We start from the raw sequence: 14,300 nt of genomic DNA, 5'->3' as shown, positions 1-14,300 counted from the left end.
GCCCAGGTCTGGGATTACGAGACGGGCGACTTCGAACGAACACTAAAGGGCCACACAGACTCCGTACAAGACATAAGCTTCGACCACACGGGAAAGTTTCTAGGTAGGTTCCCCTTCTGGAAGTTGTGGGGCAGCGCTTACTACTTTGCACAGGCACCCAGAAAGTGGGCTTGGGTGGTTGCATTGATGCAGAGCTGTTAAAAAAGCTTCACAGCCAGTGCTGTGCACTGTGCTGTAGAGGGTCAGGTATGCTGTAGCAGAATGTGCTGCATACCCATCTCAAGCATGCAAGTTATGTGTGTTTGTGGAGGCTGTTACAGGAAGAAAAAAAGGCTGTCATTAGCAGGGGGTGCGGCTTGTACGCAGCTGCAACACACGGCAGTGGCTGAGTGGGTAGGGCACTCAGGTACTGATCCAAAGGATTTGGGGCATATTATCCCAGCTGTGGCAGCCAGGTTTCATTGGGGACCAACTTCCAGAGCCACCCATGTGCTGTACAATGTTGATGCAATCCCAGGTTGTCGGAACTAATTTGGAGCCCCCTCCTCTGCGGCATTCTTTTTTAGCCCATCAGCTGCTTTGGGATGCAAAACCCCACGGTTTATATATTTTATACCCAGGTGCACCTTACAGACTGGGAACTAGGAGGATGATTCCAATGAAAACGTGAAAAATGCGATCAAATTTTATAATGCTATGCAATTGATTTCGCAGTTGGCATGTGTTATCTCTGTAGCTGAAAGTATGACTAACAGGTGGCAATGTGTTTCTGCAATGCAGTAGAAACTAACAGCTTTAGTGCTGAGATGTCCTCCCTGTTGAAAGTGTGCACTGTGCAAGAGCAGTTAATCTTTGATGCGTGTTTGACTGGTACAGTGAGGTGTCCCTGAAGTAGGTGTAAAAGTGTACAGGGTTGCTGTTATTGTGGAAATAGCAGCTTCTTTAGAACAGGAGTGCAGGCACAGCACACAGTGTTGTCCACTAAGTGCTGCGGTAGTTCTGTGCTACAGTAAAAGCTTGTTAATTCAAATTCCACGGGGCCGCCAGGCCAGTTCGAATTAACCAAAATTCGAACTAATGAAAGTGAGCAAAAATGAAGGCGTTTGATGCCCGGAGGGCACGAAAAACATTTATTTAGCAAAAAAGTCTGTTATCATCTGCTTCTTCTCTCTGAGGGCTACCGTACTCACTCGGTCTTCTAGCATGCGAATGCGACGCAGGGAGTCTTCTTCCCCCTCTTCAAAGCTGAAGAAAAGGCGCGCGACATTCAGCGCTCCCATAACTTCTGCCGCGGATGGACGCACGGGCTCTTGCTCCTCGTCGTCGTCCTCGTCTTCTGCCTCTTCTGGGACAGACTGCTCCCCAACAATTTCAGCGACAATGTCCTCATCACTTAGGGTACCGCACACTGCTGCATCGCTGTCTACTCCAACGTAATCATCAAAACTGACGTCCTGCAGCACAGCACGCACAGCCGCAGGCAGAGGCTCCGGACTCCCATCGTCGCCACTTTCTTTCATACTTCCGGCAGCAAAGCCACAGTGGTGGAAGCAGTTTGCAATTGTGGACGGCGTGACCTGCTCCCATGCACGCACCAACATGTGCATTGCTGTGAGCAATGTGATGGTGCTGGTCTTCTGGTTTCCAGTGCACAAAGTCATGCGCTCGATCATGTGGCGCCTATAGAAACATTTGATGTTTCTGATCACCCCCTGATCCATCAGCTGCAAGGCCGCAGTCGTGTTGGCGGGCAAAACGACTAGCCTTGTGGCTTTCAGCTCGGCGTCGACTTTGTGTGCCGAGCAGTTATCCACAATGAGGAGAACTTGACGCTTCCCTAGCTCCATCCTCCGATCGAATTTCAAGAGCCATTTTTTAAACAATTCGCCTGTCATCCACGCCTTGCTGTTGGCGGAGTATTCCGTCGGCAGCGTCCTAATGTTCTTGAAACATCTAGGCTTATGTGCCTTGCCGACAACAAAAAGAGGGACCTTCTCCGTCCCGGTCATATTAGCGGCGACCAGAACAGTAATCCGCTCTTTGCTTCGCTTGCCGCCAGCGCAGCTGTCCCCTTTAAATGTTACTGTTCTGTCGGGCTGGAGCTTATAAAACAAAGCCGTCTCATCAGCATTGAATATATCATGTGCCGAGTAGCTTTCTAAGTACTGCTGCAGAGCACCGCTTCGCCACATGGCACAAGTTTCTGCATCCACTTCTTTGGCTTCTCCAGACAACACCCGGAAGACAAGATTATGTCTGTCTCTAAAGCGGTGAAACCATCCTTCGGAGGCGACAAAATCTTCCACATTCAAGCGCAGGGCGAAATCGGCCGCCTTCGCCATGATAATTGGGCCGCTCAGTGGAATGTCAGCGCTTCTCATTTCTTTCACCCACGTGATCACAGCGGTCTCAATTTCCGGATACTTGGCTAACCGAAGCCTTTTTCTGTTGCTGGCGAAATCTTCGGCTTCATAGGCATCCTCGATGGCCTTCCTATTTCGGACGTACGTCGACAACGTGCTTGGTGGAATCCCGTGCTTTTTCGCGATTTCCACTTTGCTGGCCTTCCGTTCATCCACCTCGCGTAAAATAGCCACTTTCTCCTTCACCGTCTTGGCACAGTATTTCCCACGCGAACACATCTCGCGGACACAAGCTCACAACAAGCGGCGTGCAAAACGAGGGCTCACGAAATGCCACACGAAACCGTGGTCGATAACACTAAAACGTCGTTCCTCGAAGGAGTCGCGGCAGGAAAGACTGTTTAGTACTTGTTCCAGCACCCTAGCGGCGCCCAGATGGTTGTGCCATCTATCGTTCTGCCGTGAAAGCTTCCAACGATGGTTTTTAACAGCGCCGCTTGGCGGCGCGCAGTTCGAATTATGGGTGGCGGCTCCAATTTTTGAGTGAATTAACGAGCTGTTACGCGCATAGACTTCTATGCACTGCGGACTGGACCACGATGACTATTTCGAATTATCCAAAATTTCGAATTAACGAGTTGTGAATTAACGAGCTTTCACTGTATAGGAAGAATGCAATTGTGCGTGGCAGAGCCCACATTAGTGGAATGGAGCACATCTACTGCCTTGATGCGTTTGCTTTTGCTTCTAAGATTTGTCCCACCTAGGTTTAATATCACGCAGGAATTTTTGATCCTGAAGGAGTCTCTTGGGAATTAAGGTAAGGTGTTTGTTTAGATGCACTACTGATCTTTTTCCAACTGGACCTCAATCCACTTCTGAAGCCCCAATTGAGATCAAGGGGTGCTGCCCTCATCCAGAGGAAATATTCAGGTGCAAGCAAACAGTGCAATCAAGCAAAGCAAAGCTTTAAATTGAATTGACTTGTAGCCAGCCGAATCTATAGCTGGCTTTGCTCACTTAATTGGCTCGACTGTCATAGCCAGCCATAGCAAGAACATCAGCTCTACTATGCTCTTAACTTCAAGAAAGGTGTACCTATGCATGTTGGTTAACCATAATCTGCTGAAGCAGTGATCTGTTTAGAGAAAAATACGGCCTTTGCTGCCCAGCAGACCGTTGCGCTGGACGAGGTTCACGGTAGCTTGCACACAGTGATTTAGTTCAATAACACTGCATGCCTAACTTCAAAAGGGCTGCAAGAGGCTACTGCATTCTTTACTTAAAAATGATCACAGTGAGAAATGGGTTGAGATATGATTTGGGCACCCAATGCTTCTTGAAGCTAATGGAATCAAACTTTCACGCACTTATTTCAATTCAGCGAACTTTCATTTTAACAAATATTTTCTTGAGGTCCCTTGAAGTTCGTTCAAGTGAAGTTTCACTGTATAGTATCTCGAAGCTTTTTTTTTTTTCCTTAAGTGTGGTATATTACCATTTAGCTCAAATCTGGGATAATTACTTCCTCTTACCTTTTCCTTTCTAACTTTACTATTTATTTATGATCTAAATGACTTTATAGGAGCTTTCTTAGGCTTAAGATGTGCAGTGGACCTTTCGAAATGCCGGCATGTTTTTAAAAATATCTTTAGTGATAATGGTCAGTAAGAATTGCCCAAATTAGGATATGTTGTTTTTCCATATCTTCTCCAGGTGACATACTTTAAATCTAAGTCTAAACGTTGACAAATAAAAAAAAAAGTTTTCAAGACACTCATTTCCTTTCTAAGTGTAGTATGCATGCCAATGAAGTGGCTCTGTATGGTTTGTTTGCCTACAAATGCCACTCTGGAGGTGGTTAACTGAGTGGTGGGGACTGCTTATGCAGCAGGCTTTTCCAGATGTTGTAACTGGCTTTGCTTGGTTAGAAAAGGCAATGGTAGGGTGGCTTATTCACTTTTTAGTCCTGAGTTTTTGCTTTACTTATAGTGTGTGTGTGTGTGTGCGTGCGCAGGGGGAAAGAATAGCTGTGCTGCCAATTGTCTTTTTTCCTTCCTCTTCTATTTTTTTAAATTTGAAACTTTACCAGCCCCATTGATTGAAATACCTTTTGGTGGTGTGTAACTTTCACGGCCCGTCAGCAGCAGTACGAAAAGGATATGTGCATGTAGAAAGGGGGAGATGCGGCCCCTGCATGTAAGAGTATATAGAGTGTCGTGTCCAATGAGTGAGCGGCTCATAGCTGGGTGGAACCGAATGACATGTGGCACTTTTTTCGCCCATGGTGCTGCATTTCCTACAGCTGCAATTCCGATTCGACATCTGTGATGTTTTCAAGAAATCTGAGTGCTTGCATAAGCACGGTCATGTCGGTGCTTTAGGGTGCAATACGAAGATCCTTTTGTGCCTTTGTGGTCGCGTTCATGCTTTTACACGTAAGCACTCCTAAGTGCTTAGGTGTGGTAATATTTCTTGCAAGCTTTTCAGGGCTACTTTGTGTGTGGTCATACAAAAAAAAAATTATCCACTACATTGCCGACAATAACCTATGGGAAGTACAATAGATGCATTTGAATCTTTTAATATAACAAGTGTAGACAAGCTGTACAAATTTTCTTTGTTACAATCAGTTTATTTTTTGTCTAATGAAGCTGTAAACTGGTTCAAAGCTTTGGCATCTTTAGAGCGGCGAAATATTAGCGTGGAAACAAATACTGATGCTTGGTCTGTTCCTTGTTTCCGTACGTTTTATAAATACCAGTTGCTGACCCATGATTTATCAACACTTAACAAATGCAGATAAACAGAGGAAATGAATAAAAAACAATTACATTCTTTTTTTTGTGTGCACCTATGATCTGTGCATTTTGCTTATTTTGCATTGCATAAGATTTTCATTGTTCTACAAAGGGTTTCTTTTAGTCATTGCTGGTTACATTATTTGAAATAACTGCCGTTCTATTCTGTCACATTTCTTGTCTTTTGATAGTAGTGAGATTTCCTTTGCTTTCTTTATGGTGCTGCCATGTAAATGGTCTCTTGGGCCTCGTCAAGCTTTTATGTAGATTTAGCCCAAGAGACCATTCGGTTCTTTCTGGAAAATAAAGGTTTATTGTATTGTATTGTACTGATTTTCCTAACTTTGCACCGCATACTAATGTTTAATTAAGTGTAATAAATAGGTATTATTGCTGTGTGTGTGTGTGCACGTCTGTGTGTGAGAGAGAGATTGAAATTATTGAAGAGCTGTAAGTGGTTCAGCTGCTACCCCAGCTGTCATTGCAGCTCTCGGTGATTGCTTCTGCATTGCCGCCGCTAATTAATGCATCGCTGATCTCTCCTCTCGCAGTGTCCTGCTCCGCTGACATGACCATCAAATTGTGGGATTTCCAAACGTACGAGTGCATTCGGACAATGCACGGTGAGCATCAGCGGCGCACCGAGGTGGCCACTTGGCATGCAGCTTAGCAGAGTACATGTGCACCATGGTTTGAGCGTGTTGCCATCATTTTTGCCATCATTTACCGGGCATACATTATTTGTTTCATCTAAATGCCTTTACAGCGTTCCACGCATTTTGTTAAAGCAAGGTTGTGCCTATCATTGTTTTTTTGTTTGCGTGCTTTTTATTCTCGGCAGCTAGCGACTAATTGCATTGTAGCCCTTGGCGACAGTTGGCGTTTGCCTGTAATCTGAATAGCCATTCTGCTTTATCACATCGAGCAGTGGGCATGTGTGTCGCAGCACTTTGTGGTGTTACTTTTTTTTGCTCGGGAATCTTCGGCACAGGGCATCTGCTCAGTTTCCATTGTGGCTGTTGTATTTTGGTTCATTTGGGTGTCCTTGTACAGTCATGAAGCATGGGTGGGCACAAGCCAGTGTTTGTGAAAGCTGTCCAGTATCGATAGGTCGGTCAGATCAATAATTCGATTGATTTATTTATACCTCAAATGCCTCTCCATGATTTGTTGGAGTGTACTGGATGAGTGGTGAGCAGCATCAAGAGAAAGGCGATTCCTGTCATTTACTGTCTGTGTGAAGAAAGCGTTAAGAGAGACAGCATATGCCACTCCGCATCTTAATGGAGGAAGTACAAAAAGTGGATAGACTGCTCCACTATGATTACGATGAGCATGCATGACAACACAGTTTCGAAGTGGGGAGATCATCTGCTGAAGCCATGGGAAAATGCGCTAAAGATTAACACAATGCACAAGAAAAGGGCACATGGAACATCGCAAGTGCTATTCCTGTTCTATGTGTCCTTTTCTTGCATGTGGTGCTTTTGGCGCATTTTTGTATGGCCTGTGACTGTGTAAAATTTATGAAAAAAGACATCGTCTGATTATTTTACGGTGCGATTCGAGGAATGCAAGATTAGATTTTGACTTCAGATTGGCAAATATTCGAGCAAAAGGAGTAGTCTGGATAAATGAACTTTGCTGCGCTATTCTTAAAAAAACAAGCTTACGATTGGCATCTTTAGTAACTTTAGAGATGTGGGATGACCAGCTAAAGGAATGGGAAACAGTGAGACGAAGGTGTTTGTAAAAGTCAAATGCAGAAATTTTGGAGCAGGAGATGCCTGCATGTGAAGGAAGAGGCTATCTACGGGGAAATGAAACTAGTGACCTAGGATATACCTGTCACATATTTGACGACAAGTGCCGCAACGCTGTCTACCTCCGTGTGCAGGACACGACCACAACGTTTCTTCGGTGTGCTTCCTGCCTAGCGGTGATCACGTGGTGTCCTGCTCCCGAGACAAGAGCATCAAGATGTGGGAAGTCTCCACAGGGTGAGCGAAGTGCACTGGGACCTTGCGTGATAAGACTCTGCACTGACTAATCGGGCTTTGAAAGTGAGCTGGGTAAAGGGCTGCTAATGAGGCAGGTATTTGTTGCACGTGTAATCTGGGCTGTAGCAGGCACTCAAGAGAGGGAGCACTGCCCTAGTTAATGGACTGCCAGTGGGAGGCATTTGCTGCGGGAGGGGGGGGAGGGGGGATTCGTGTATTGAATTGTATTGCATTTTTGCTTCACTTAAATTTATAGTTCTTGCTGTTAAGCATTCGCTGCAACATTGTCATGACTTTCTGTATGTGTTTCGGGCTCTATTTTTAAAAATCCTGCAACTGATTTACTGTACTTTTAAATAAATGAGAATATTTGCTTCATGGGAGTTCATTGTATCAGTTTAACTGTACTAGCTGTATGATACCTCAGTTTAGGAATGTGCAGTTTAGGAATGCAGTTCAGGAATATGCGTAAAAAGTCTCATGTCTGTGCCAGTATGACTACACTTTACTCATAAAGAGCAGAAGTAGTTTTAATTGAAGGGTTCAGCCCTAATTTATGCCAGTGTGACATTGCTTTTATCGATATTGGAGCAAAAATGGTCCTTTAGTATCCGTGCCTCCATCTGTCTTTGGAACAAAGGCTAGTGTTGGGCGAGCTCTACTTCTTGTGTACCGGACAGAGTGCCATGCAGCGCACGATGAGTTGGACCTGCAGTGCCAGAAGTTACTACTGTTTGCTTGTGACTAGCTGCCTATAATAATGGGTGTTGTTAAGCTTACTTTATTTTTTTTTTGCAAAGTGTGGGGATCAAGCATGGTTGAACAGGCGTTGCAACGACCCTCTGTTGTGGATGTGCAGGTACTGTGTGAAGACATTCACTGGCCACAGAGACTGGGTGCGCATGGTGCGGGTCAACTCAGATGGCTCTCTCCTGGCCAGCTGCTCCAACGACCAGGTCTGCTGTCTTTCTAATCAATCACTGTTCCTTGTGTGTGACACCACCTGAGGGCACTTAGTACAACATGCAGAATTTTGGGTGTCCCTAGCACACTTCTGCGCTTCTACAGATGACGCGAAGCGCGAGTTGTTACCCCAACCTTAAAGGAGCGTACACCCAATTTTTGGGTTCGTGTTTTATTCTTTGTAAGGATGTATAAGGCATTGCTGTACACGGATCACCACGTGATATACTACGAGCGCTGAATAATTTATAATCGAATATCTATTCTCGCCTGTTTCGGTTTCAGCAGCCGAGCGAGGGCTGTGACGTCAGAGTCAAGTCTATGTCACCTGACTAGTGAAAAAAACAATATACAGTTGAACCTGGATGTAACGAACTTCTATGCAACGAATTCCTGAATTTAACGAAGTTCTTAAATTCGCCAATACCACACCCATTGAAGCCAATGTATTTTCGACCTCTATGTAACGAAGGCGTTGCGGCGGTCAACCTTGATGTAACGAACTCGTGAAGCTGATCAGTCATTATTTTTCGAGCTGTTACTGAAAATTTGGCCGAAGAAATGCATTAATTTAGTGAAAAATGAAGGCAGGGATTACAAAAAATGCACAGGCTGGTGCCGACGACGAGGAAGAAGAGACTTCAGCTTCATCTGATGTGGTGTCCCCGACGACGTCGACCTGAGCAACTTTTGGCTTGCTGACAACGCCGCCGTAGCTACGGAAGAAATGAACAATGAGGCACTTGCCGAAAGCGTGCAAAATCCCGATGTCTGCGATGATGGTTCCTGTGAGCCAGATCCGTGTGACGTGCCCACTGCGAAGGAGGTGATGAACGCAATCGACGTATTGCGCCGTTTCGTCGGTTCGCGCGACGACAAAGGAGGATTACGTGATTTAGCTTCATTTTAGCGCCGTGTTGTGCATTCGCTCGCGCGGAAACTAGCAGAGATTTCGCAGTTTTTTCACTGTAAAATAAATGCCTGTAGGGTGAGTTCACCTTCACTGATATCTGAAGCCTTTCGGTCTTGCTTCTGCATCATTCGTGCGAGCCTTCATACAAAACCTGCATGTAATGAAAAATTGTGAACTGTTTATTTGCGAGAATCTTTCGGCACTGGTCTCTCACCGTTTCGAAATACCTGCCGCCTTCATTCGGAAGGCTCTGAAGTTTTGTCTGCCCTTTCCAATTGTACGTCCTACATTTTCCGAATACCTCTCTGCACACGTGAAATAATTTGAGCGTGCATTGAAATGAGGTTCAATTTCAGTCGGTGAGTATAGAGGCTTGTCTCACTTCTGTGCTATATTTAATAAAAGACCGTTTTATGCCCGCATCTAATCTAGATTACTGGAGAAGCAACATTTTTTTTTTTTTCCTGTGGGTTATAAAAGCTTTCATGCTTTCATCATGCGAGAGTATGGGCAGAGACTGCATTCCTTTCAGCCATTTCAGTGTGAATGAGGGGCCCATGTTACTCATGCTGGCATTTAGGTTAAATTTAGCAGCATATACTCCAGTAATAAACTTTTTCTGTGGGCTAATAATATGGTTAAAGTTACTGGAATTGTATTATGTTCAGTGAAAAAAAAATAGTTTGAGGTGACATTTATGTGACTGAGGCTAGTGCTTACATAACAAATGAACTTAGCCAGTGCTCGTGTTTTGTTTTGTTGGCATATTTTGTCCCTTAGCTCCTAGAGGGATCTCCAGAAATGCCAGTAAAGCAGCTACAAGTTTGGCTGAGCAGAAAGTTCTGAAAATGTTTTATTTAGAATGTTCTGATTGAATTGAGTAGGAAATGCTAGTATCTATAGAGATGCAACAGCTGCACCAATTGCGCCATTTTGGTACAGTCACATATTCATGCACCCAGCTGTGCGCCATAAGCGGAAAATTTGTGACATGTTGCGCCAAAGTGTCCAGACAAGTCACAAAAGTTTACAGTTGCACTAGATTTGGTGAGCTGCGTTTGCTAGCTGCAGTCTTGCCAGTCGCCAGTCCAGTCCGGCCGTGGATATGCAACTAATGCAACAAAGGAAAACCACATGCGTGCTTGTCAGCACCACAAGATTGTTTGGTCGGATTTTGTTTTGTCTGTGCCACTGTTGTGTTCGCTGGAGACAGATTTACTAGGTGCTGCGGACGAGAGCCGTCCATCTGGGCAGGCATATCTGCTGCCAAAATTGTCGGTGTAATCGTTTACAAAGCTTTAGTTGAAGCGGCAGAGCATGAGCGGAGCGCATTGTGTAATTTCTCATTTTTGCCAGTACGGTTGTGTTTAAGCGCCACATGCTTTTAATGTACGTGGGTGTTTTTTGTGCGGCCCTTCGAAGTTGCCACTGTTCTGTTGGGTCATTCATACACCACGAGGTTGTTTGGCTTGTCTCGTTGATAGGCACACATTCCATCATCAGAGAGTTCAGCAGATGCATCAGTTATGTGTTCTGAGGGGGCACGTGTAAAGTTTTTGTCGAAGATCGGCCGGTCAGGTAGCCGCCTCGGACCCTAAGACTGCTTACCGCTTTTGTAACAGAGAACTACTATAAAGTTTGCTTTGTGTGCAAGTTATACAGCCTCGTATCTCAAGTAATCGCCTGTCTCCTTCCTCTTGGCAAGATATCTGCAAAGTCAAAATCACTGAATCATCGCCTGCCCCTAGAAAGTGTTAATCATGGGCCAAAGATAAGCTTCACAGATTTGTTTGCTTACAGCTCTCTTTCTTATGTTTTTGGCATTTGCCCCTTCGTCTTGTGGATGCTGCACTTTTTTTTTTTCTGTTTGCTTTTGAATTGTTTTGTTTCTTTTGTTTTCATACCGCGTTCGCTTTTGGGCACAGGCTGATCGCAGTCACGGCTGGTTTTGAATTTGGCTCTTTGGAGCCTTGTTGCAAGTAAGATAAATCTCTTGATTAAGGCTGTCAAACCATGCTGATGAAAAAAAAAAACTGCATTTTTTATAGCTGTTTCATTTTTTAGTCCCCAAAGTTCTTTGATTTTATGGTTCAGATTTTTTTTTTTTTTGATGCAATAGCATGTCTTGCAGTAAATGCTGATTTACACAGCGGTACAGGCCGAATTCCCGAAGGAAATCCACCAGGCACCGGTGATTGGTGACCCTTTCTAAATTTCCTTTGCTTCACATTCACACAGTCAGATCTTCACATCTTTTGATTTGTGTGTGTGTGTGTGTGTGTGTGTGTGTGTGTGTGTGTGTGTGTGTGTGTGTGTGTGTGTGTGTGTGTGTGTGTGTGCGCGCGCGCGCGTGCGTGCGTGCGTGCGCGCTGAAATCGAGGTTTCTTTTCCATTAAATGGCTGCAAAATTTTTGCTCCGAAATGCAGTTCTATTTTTCCTCTGACCTGCTTTAAATTTGTACTTTGCTGCTAAAAAAAATTGTTCGCAATTTTATTTCAGCTGTTGCACCCCTGGCATTTGGAAATCATTTGCAATTTTCACCATTTGCGCACCTTTGCTGTGTTGTGTGCTTGCCTCTAAGTGTGTTCATCATGGCACAGTGGCAACGCAATTTGCTGCGCGGTTTGAACAACAAGCTCAATACTAGGAAATGTAGCCTTTGGGTATCGAGTCTATTTTAATTAAGACTAGGCCCTAAATGCCTGAGGCTGACTTTACAAACAAACTAGAGAATCTCTTCATTTTTTGTCTCATAGTGGTCTCAGTTTTGCAAATCTTATGGCACTTCTGGTTGACAAGCTTCAGCTGTGCAGTGGCCTTCAGTTGATTGAGATGTCCTTGGTGCAGACGGTGCGTGTCTGGGTAGTGGGCACCAAGGAGTGCAAGCTGGAGCTGCGGGAGCATGACCATGTGGTGGAGTGCATCGCTTGGGCACCCGAGAGTGCCCACCCACACCTGGTGGGCAGCAGTGGCAGTGGTGACAGCAACCGGCGGCCACCCACTGGTGGCAGGTCCCAGGGCGCGGGCCCCTTCTTGGCTTCGGGCTCACGTGATAAGACCATCAAGCTGTGGGACGTCAGCACGGGCCTGGCCGTCTTCACCCTGGTGCGTCGGTGGACTCCCTCACTTGCTGGGGACAGGTTCCCATAGGGGAAAGGAAGGGGGGTTAAATGGGTAGAGACACCAAATTACAAGGTTGTGCAAAGCTTGTCACGCGTTTCCTTTGTGTTTGAAGACCATCACAGTCAAGTATTAGACTCAAGGGAGGCATAGAAATATTTGAATTCTTTTTTTTAAGTGTGTGGAAATGCTTGCTTTTGCATTCCGGACCTATTGTAGGTTCACTGAAAAAAACCATAATCAAGTATTTGTGACGTCATTGCAGTTTTCTGACGTAAGCGACGATGCTGCTGGTCAGCTCGTTTCGGCTGTTTTATTGCACCCGTGCATTCTAAGAGTTCTAACGCTCGGACCATACGACAGCTCACTGTAGCCAAAATTATGCTTGATGGCAGTATTCATTCATTATCACAAAATTTGCGAAGGTGGCTGCTGACGGCGCGGTAATGGTCGGCGGAAGCCGTTATTAGTCACCGTAGTCGAGACCGGAGTGGCTGGCAGTGCAGCAGTAAGGCTGTGTAGCAGTCTTTGGCTTTATACCAATAAAGACAAATGTTATCAGGACTGCTCATATACTAGTGCAACAATAGCATGGCTTCACAAATTCGGAGCCTTTGGCAATGGCGCCACCCCCAAGCGTGCCAGGCGACGAACTGTGCTGTTTGTCGGCCTTGTCGGTTTCGCCGTACGGCACTTGAACGGGTCAGCGGCTCAATGCTGCAATAAAGGTTCGTCTTCCGTCACCGCTTTACTATAGGAAGCCTAACCCATAATAAAACAAGCTCGATAAAACGTGTATGGCAACTGTCCTCAATCGGCTAATTTTCTCAAGTAGCGTCAACGACTGCTCCGGGCCACTAGCAGTATTGCTCGGCGCAACGGGTTCACTACGGTGCTTCGTGGTGATTGTACTACGCACATTCTGCGATGTAAGTAATTGTAGATTCAGTTCTGTTGCCAAAACTATACTCTGACCGTTATTATTCAGTAAAATTTGTGAATTTTCTCTCAACAGTCACCAGATTCGCACACATGAAGTGACACTCAAAACTGCGCACGAAAGCGCTGCCTCGGTTATTGCGATTCAAACTATATACCCATGAGCATTTACGTGTGCTCCTTCATAGTCCAAGCCTCTCCCGCTTTTTAATTTTCCCCAGCCGCTTGCGTAGTGTAGGAATTTGAATTTGGGCAAAATTGTAGCGAAGCGAGCGGCTGACATCGGCACTGCTACGAGCAACACAGAGAGCGATTTGGCAATAGCTGTTCGCAGGCGACAAAGGCATGTTTCTGAATATCTCGTGTTGGCGCGGTGTGACAGGATTGCCAAAACGACGCAAACGTCATGCTTACGGATGCAGTTGACCAACTCTTTCCGCAGTGGGACTCTGTCATGAGAGCAGATGACGCGCCTACTCGTTTATGTCACGAGTTCTTGGCCCACGTGACATTTCAGTGTTATGTCTTCTGCTTTTTGACGCCAAGTAAAAACCTGGCAACTATGAACCAAAACGAAACTGCTGCATACTAATAATAAATTATATAATGCAATTATGTGCTTCTAACACCATGCTCTATGCTTACAAATTTGCTACGCACTATTTACAACACAAGTATGGCACAAATATTTGGTGTCACTATCCCTTTAATCAGTTCTGGGTGGAGCAGGTACCCAGGAATGGTCGAAGCTGAGAATGTGGAGTGCATTGTTGGGAAAGGAATGAAGCAGCTGAAGTGCGACTCAGTTTGTTGAAAATAGGGAAGGCATTTTTCTCTGAAATATAATTTTGACCATACTAGGCCGAGGGACAAAGTTGCGGCTGGGCTGGTATGGGGCCTGCAGCTACTGCCATGGCAGTTCTGGGAGCTTTATGCCTTTAAATACTCACGCTATTGTGGATTAGCTGTAGTGTTTGCACCAAACTCTGTTTGGTGCAAAGAGTACAGCTGTTTGTGAACAAGAACTTTGAACAAACATCTGGAAATCATGGAAACCAGATGTTCCTGGTCTCTGGAACTCGTGGTCAAATATTGTAGCATTTCTAGACAGCATCCACCAGCTTGACATGCACGATGGCCGGCATATGGCGAAAGCATGCACGTCATTGTGATAGGCTTTGCATGAGAGAACTTTGTTGA

General features: G+C 45.3%; 1 protein-coding gene across 1 annotated transcript in view; it reads left to right on the top strand.

The window, feature by feature from the left end:
- Nucleotides 1-14,300, top strand: part of Lis-1 (LisH and WD40 domain-containing Lis-1) — a 56,608-nt gene that overhangs the window by 30,350 nt on the left and 11,958 nt on the right. Inside the window, exons 6-10 of the mRNA XM_084597426.1 lie at nucleotides 7-103; nucleotides 5,716-5,787; nucleotides 7,062-7,164; nucleotides 8,024-8,120; nucleotides 11,889-12,146. Coding sequence (XP_084453552.1) covers nucleotides 7-103; nucleotides 5,716-5,787; nucleotides 7,062-7,164; nucleotides 8,024-8,120; nucleotides 11,889-12,146 — 627 coding nt within the window. The remainder of the gene's footprint in view (nucleotides 1-6; nucleotides 104-5,715; nucleotides 5,788-7,061; nucleotides 7,165-8,023; nucleotides 8,121-11,888; nucleotides 12,147-14,300) is intronic.

This window comes from Amblyomma maculatum, chromosome 3 (assembly GCF_055883805.1).
Source record: "Amblyomma maculatum isolate TAMU_Amacu chromosome 3, ASM5588380v1, whole genome shotgun sequence".
In the NCBI taxonomy this organism is placed as follows: domain Eukaryota; kingdom Metazoa; phylum Arthropoda; class Arachnida; order Ixodida; family Ixodidae; genus Amblyomma; species Amblyomma maculatum.
This window is presented reverse-complemented; position numbering and strand designations above follow the sequence as displayed.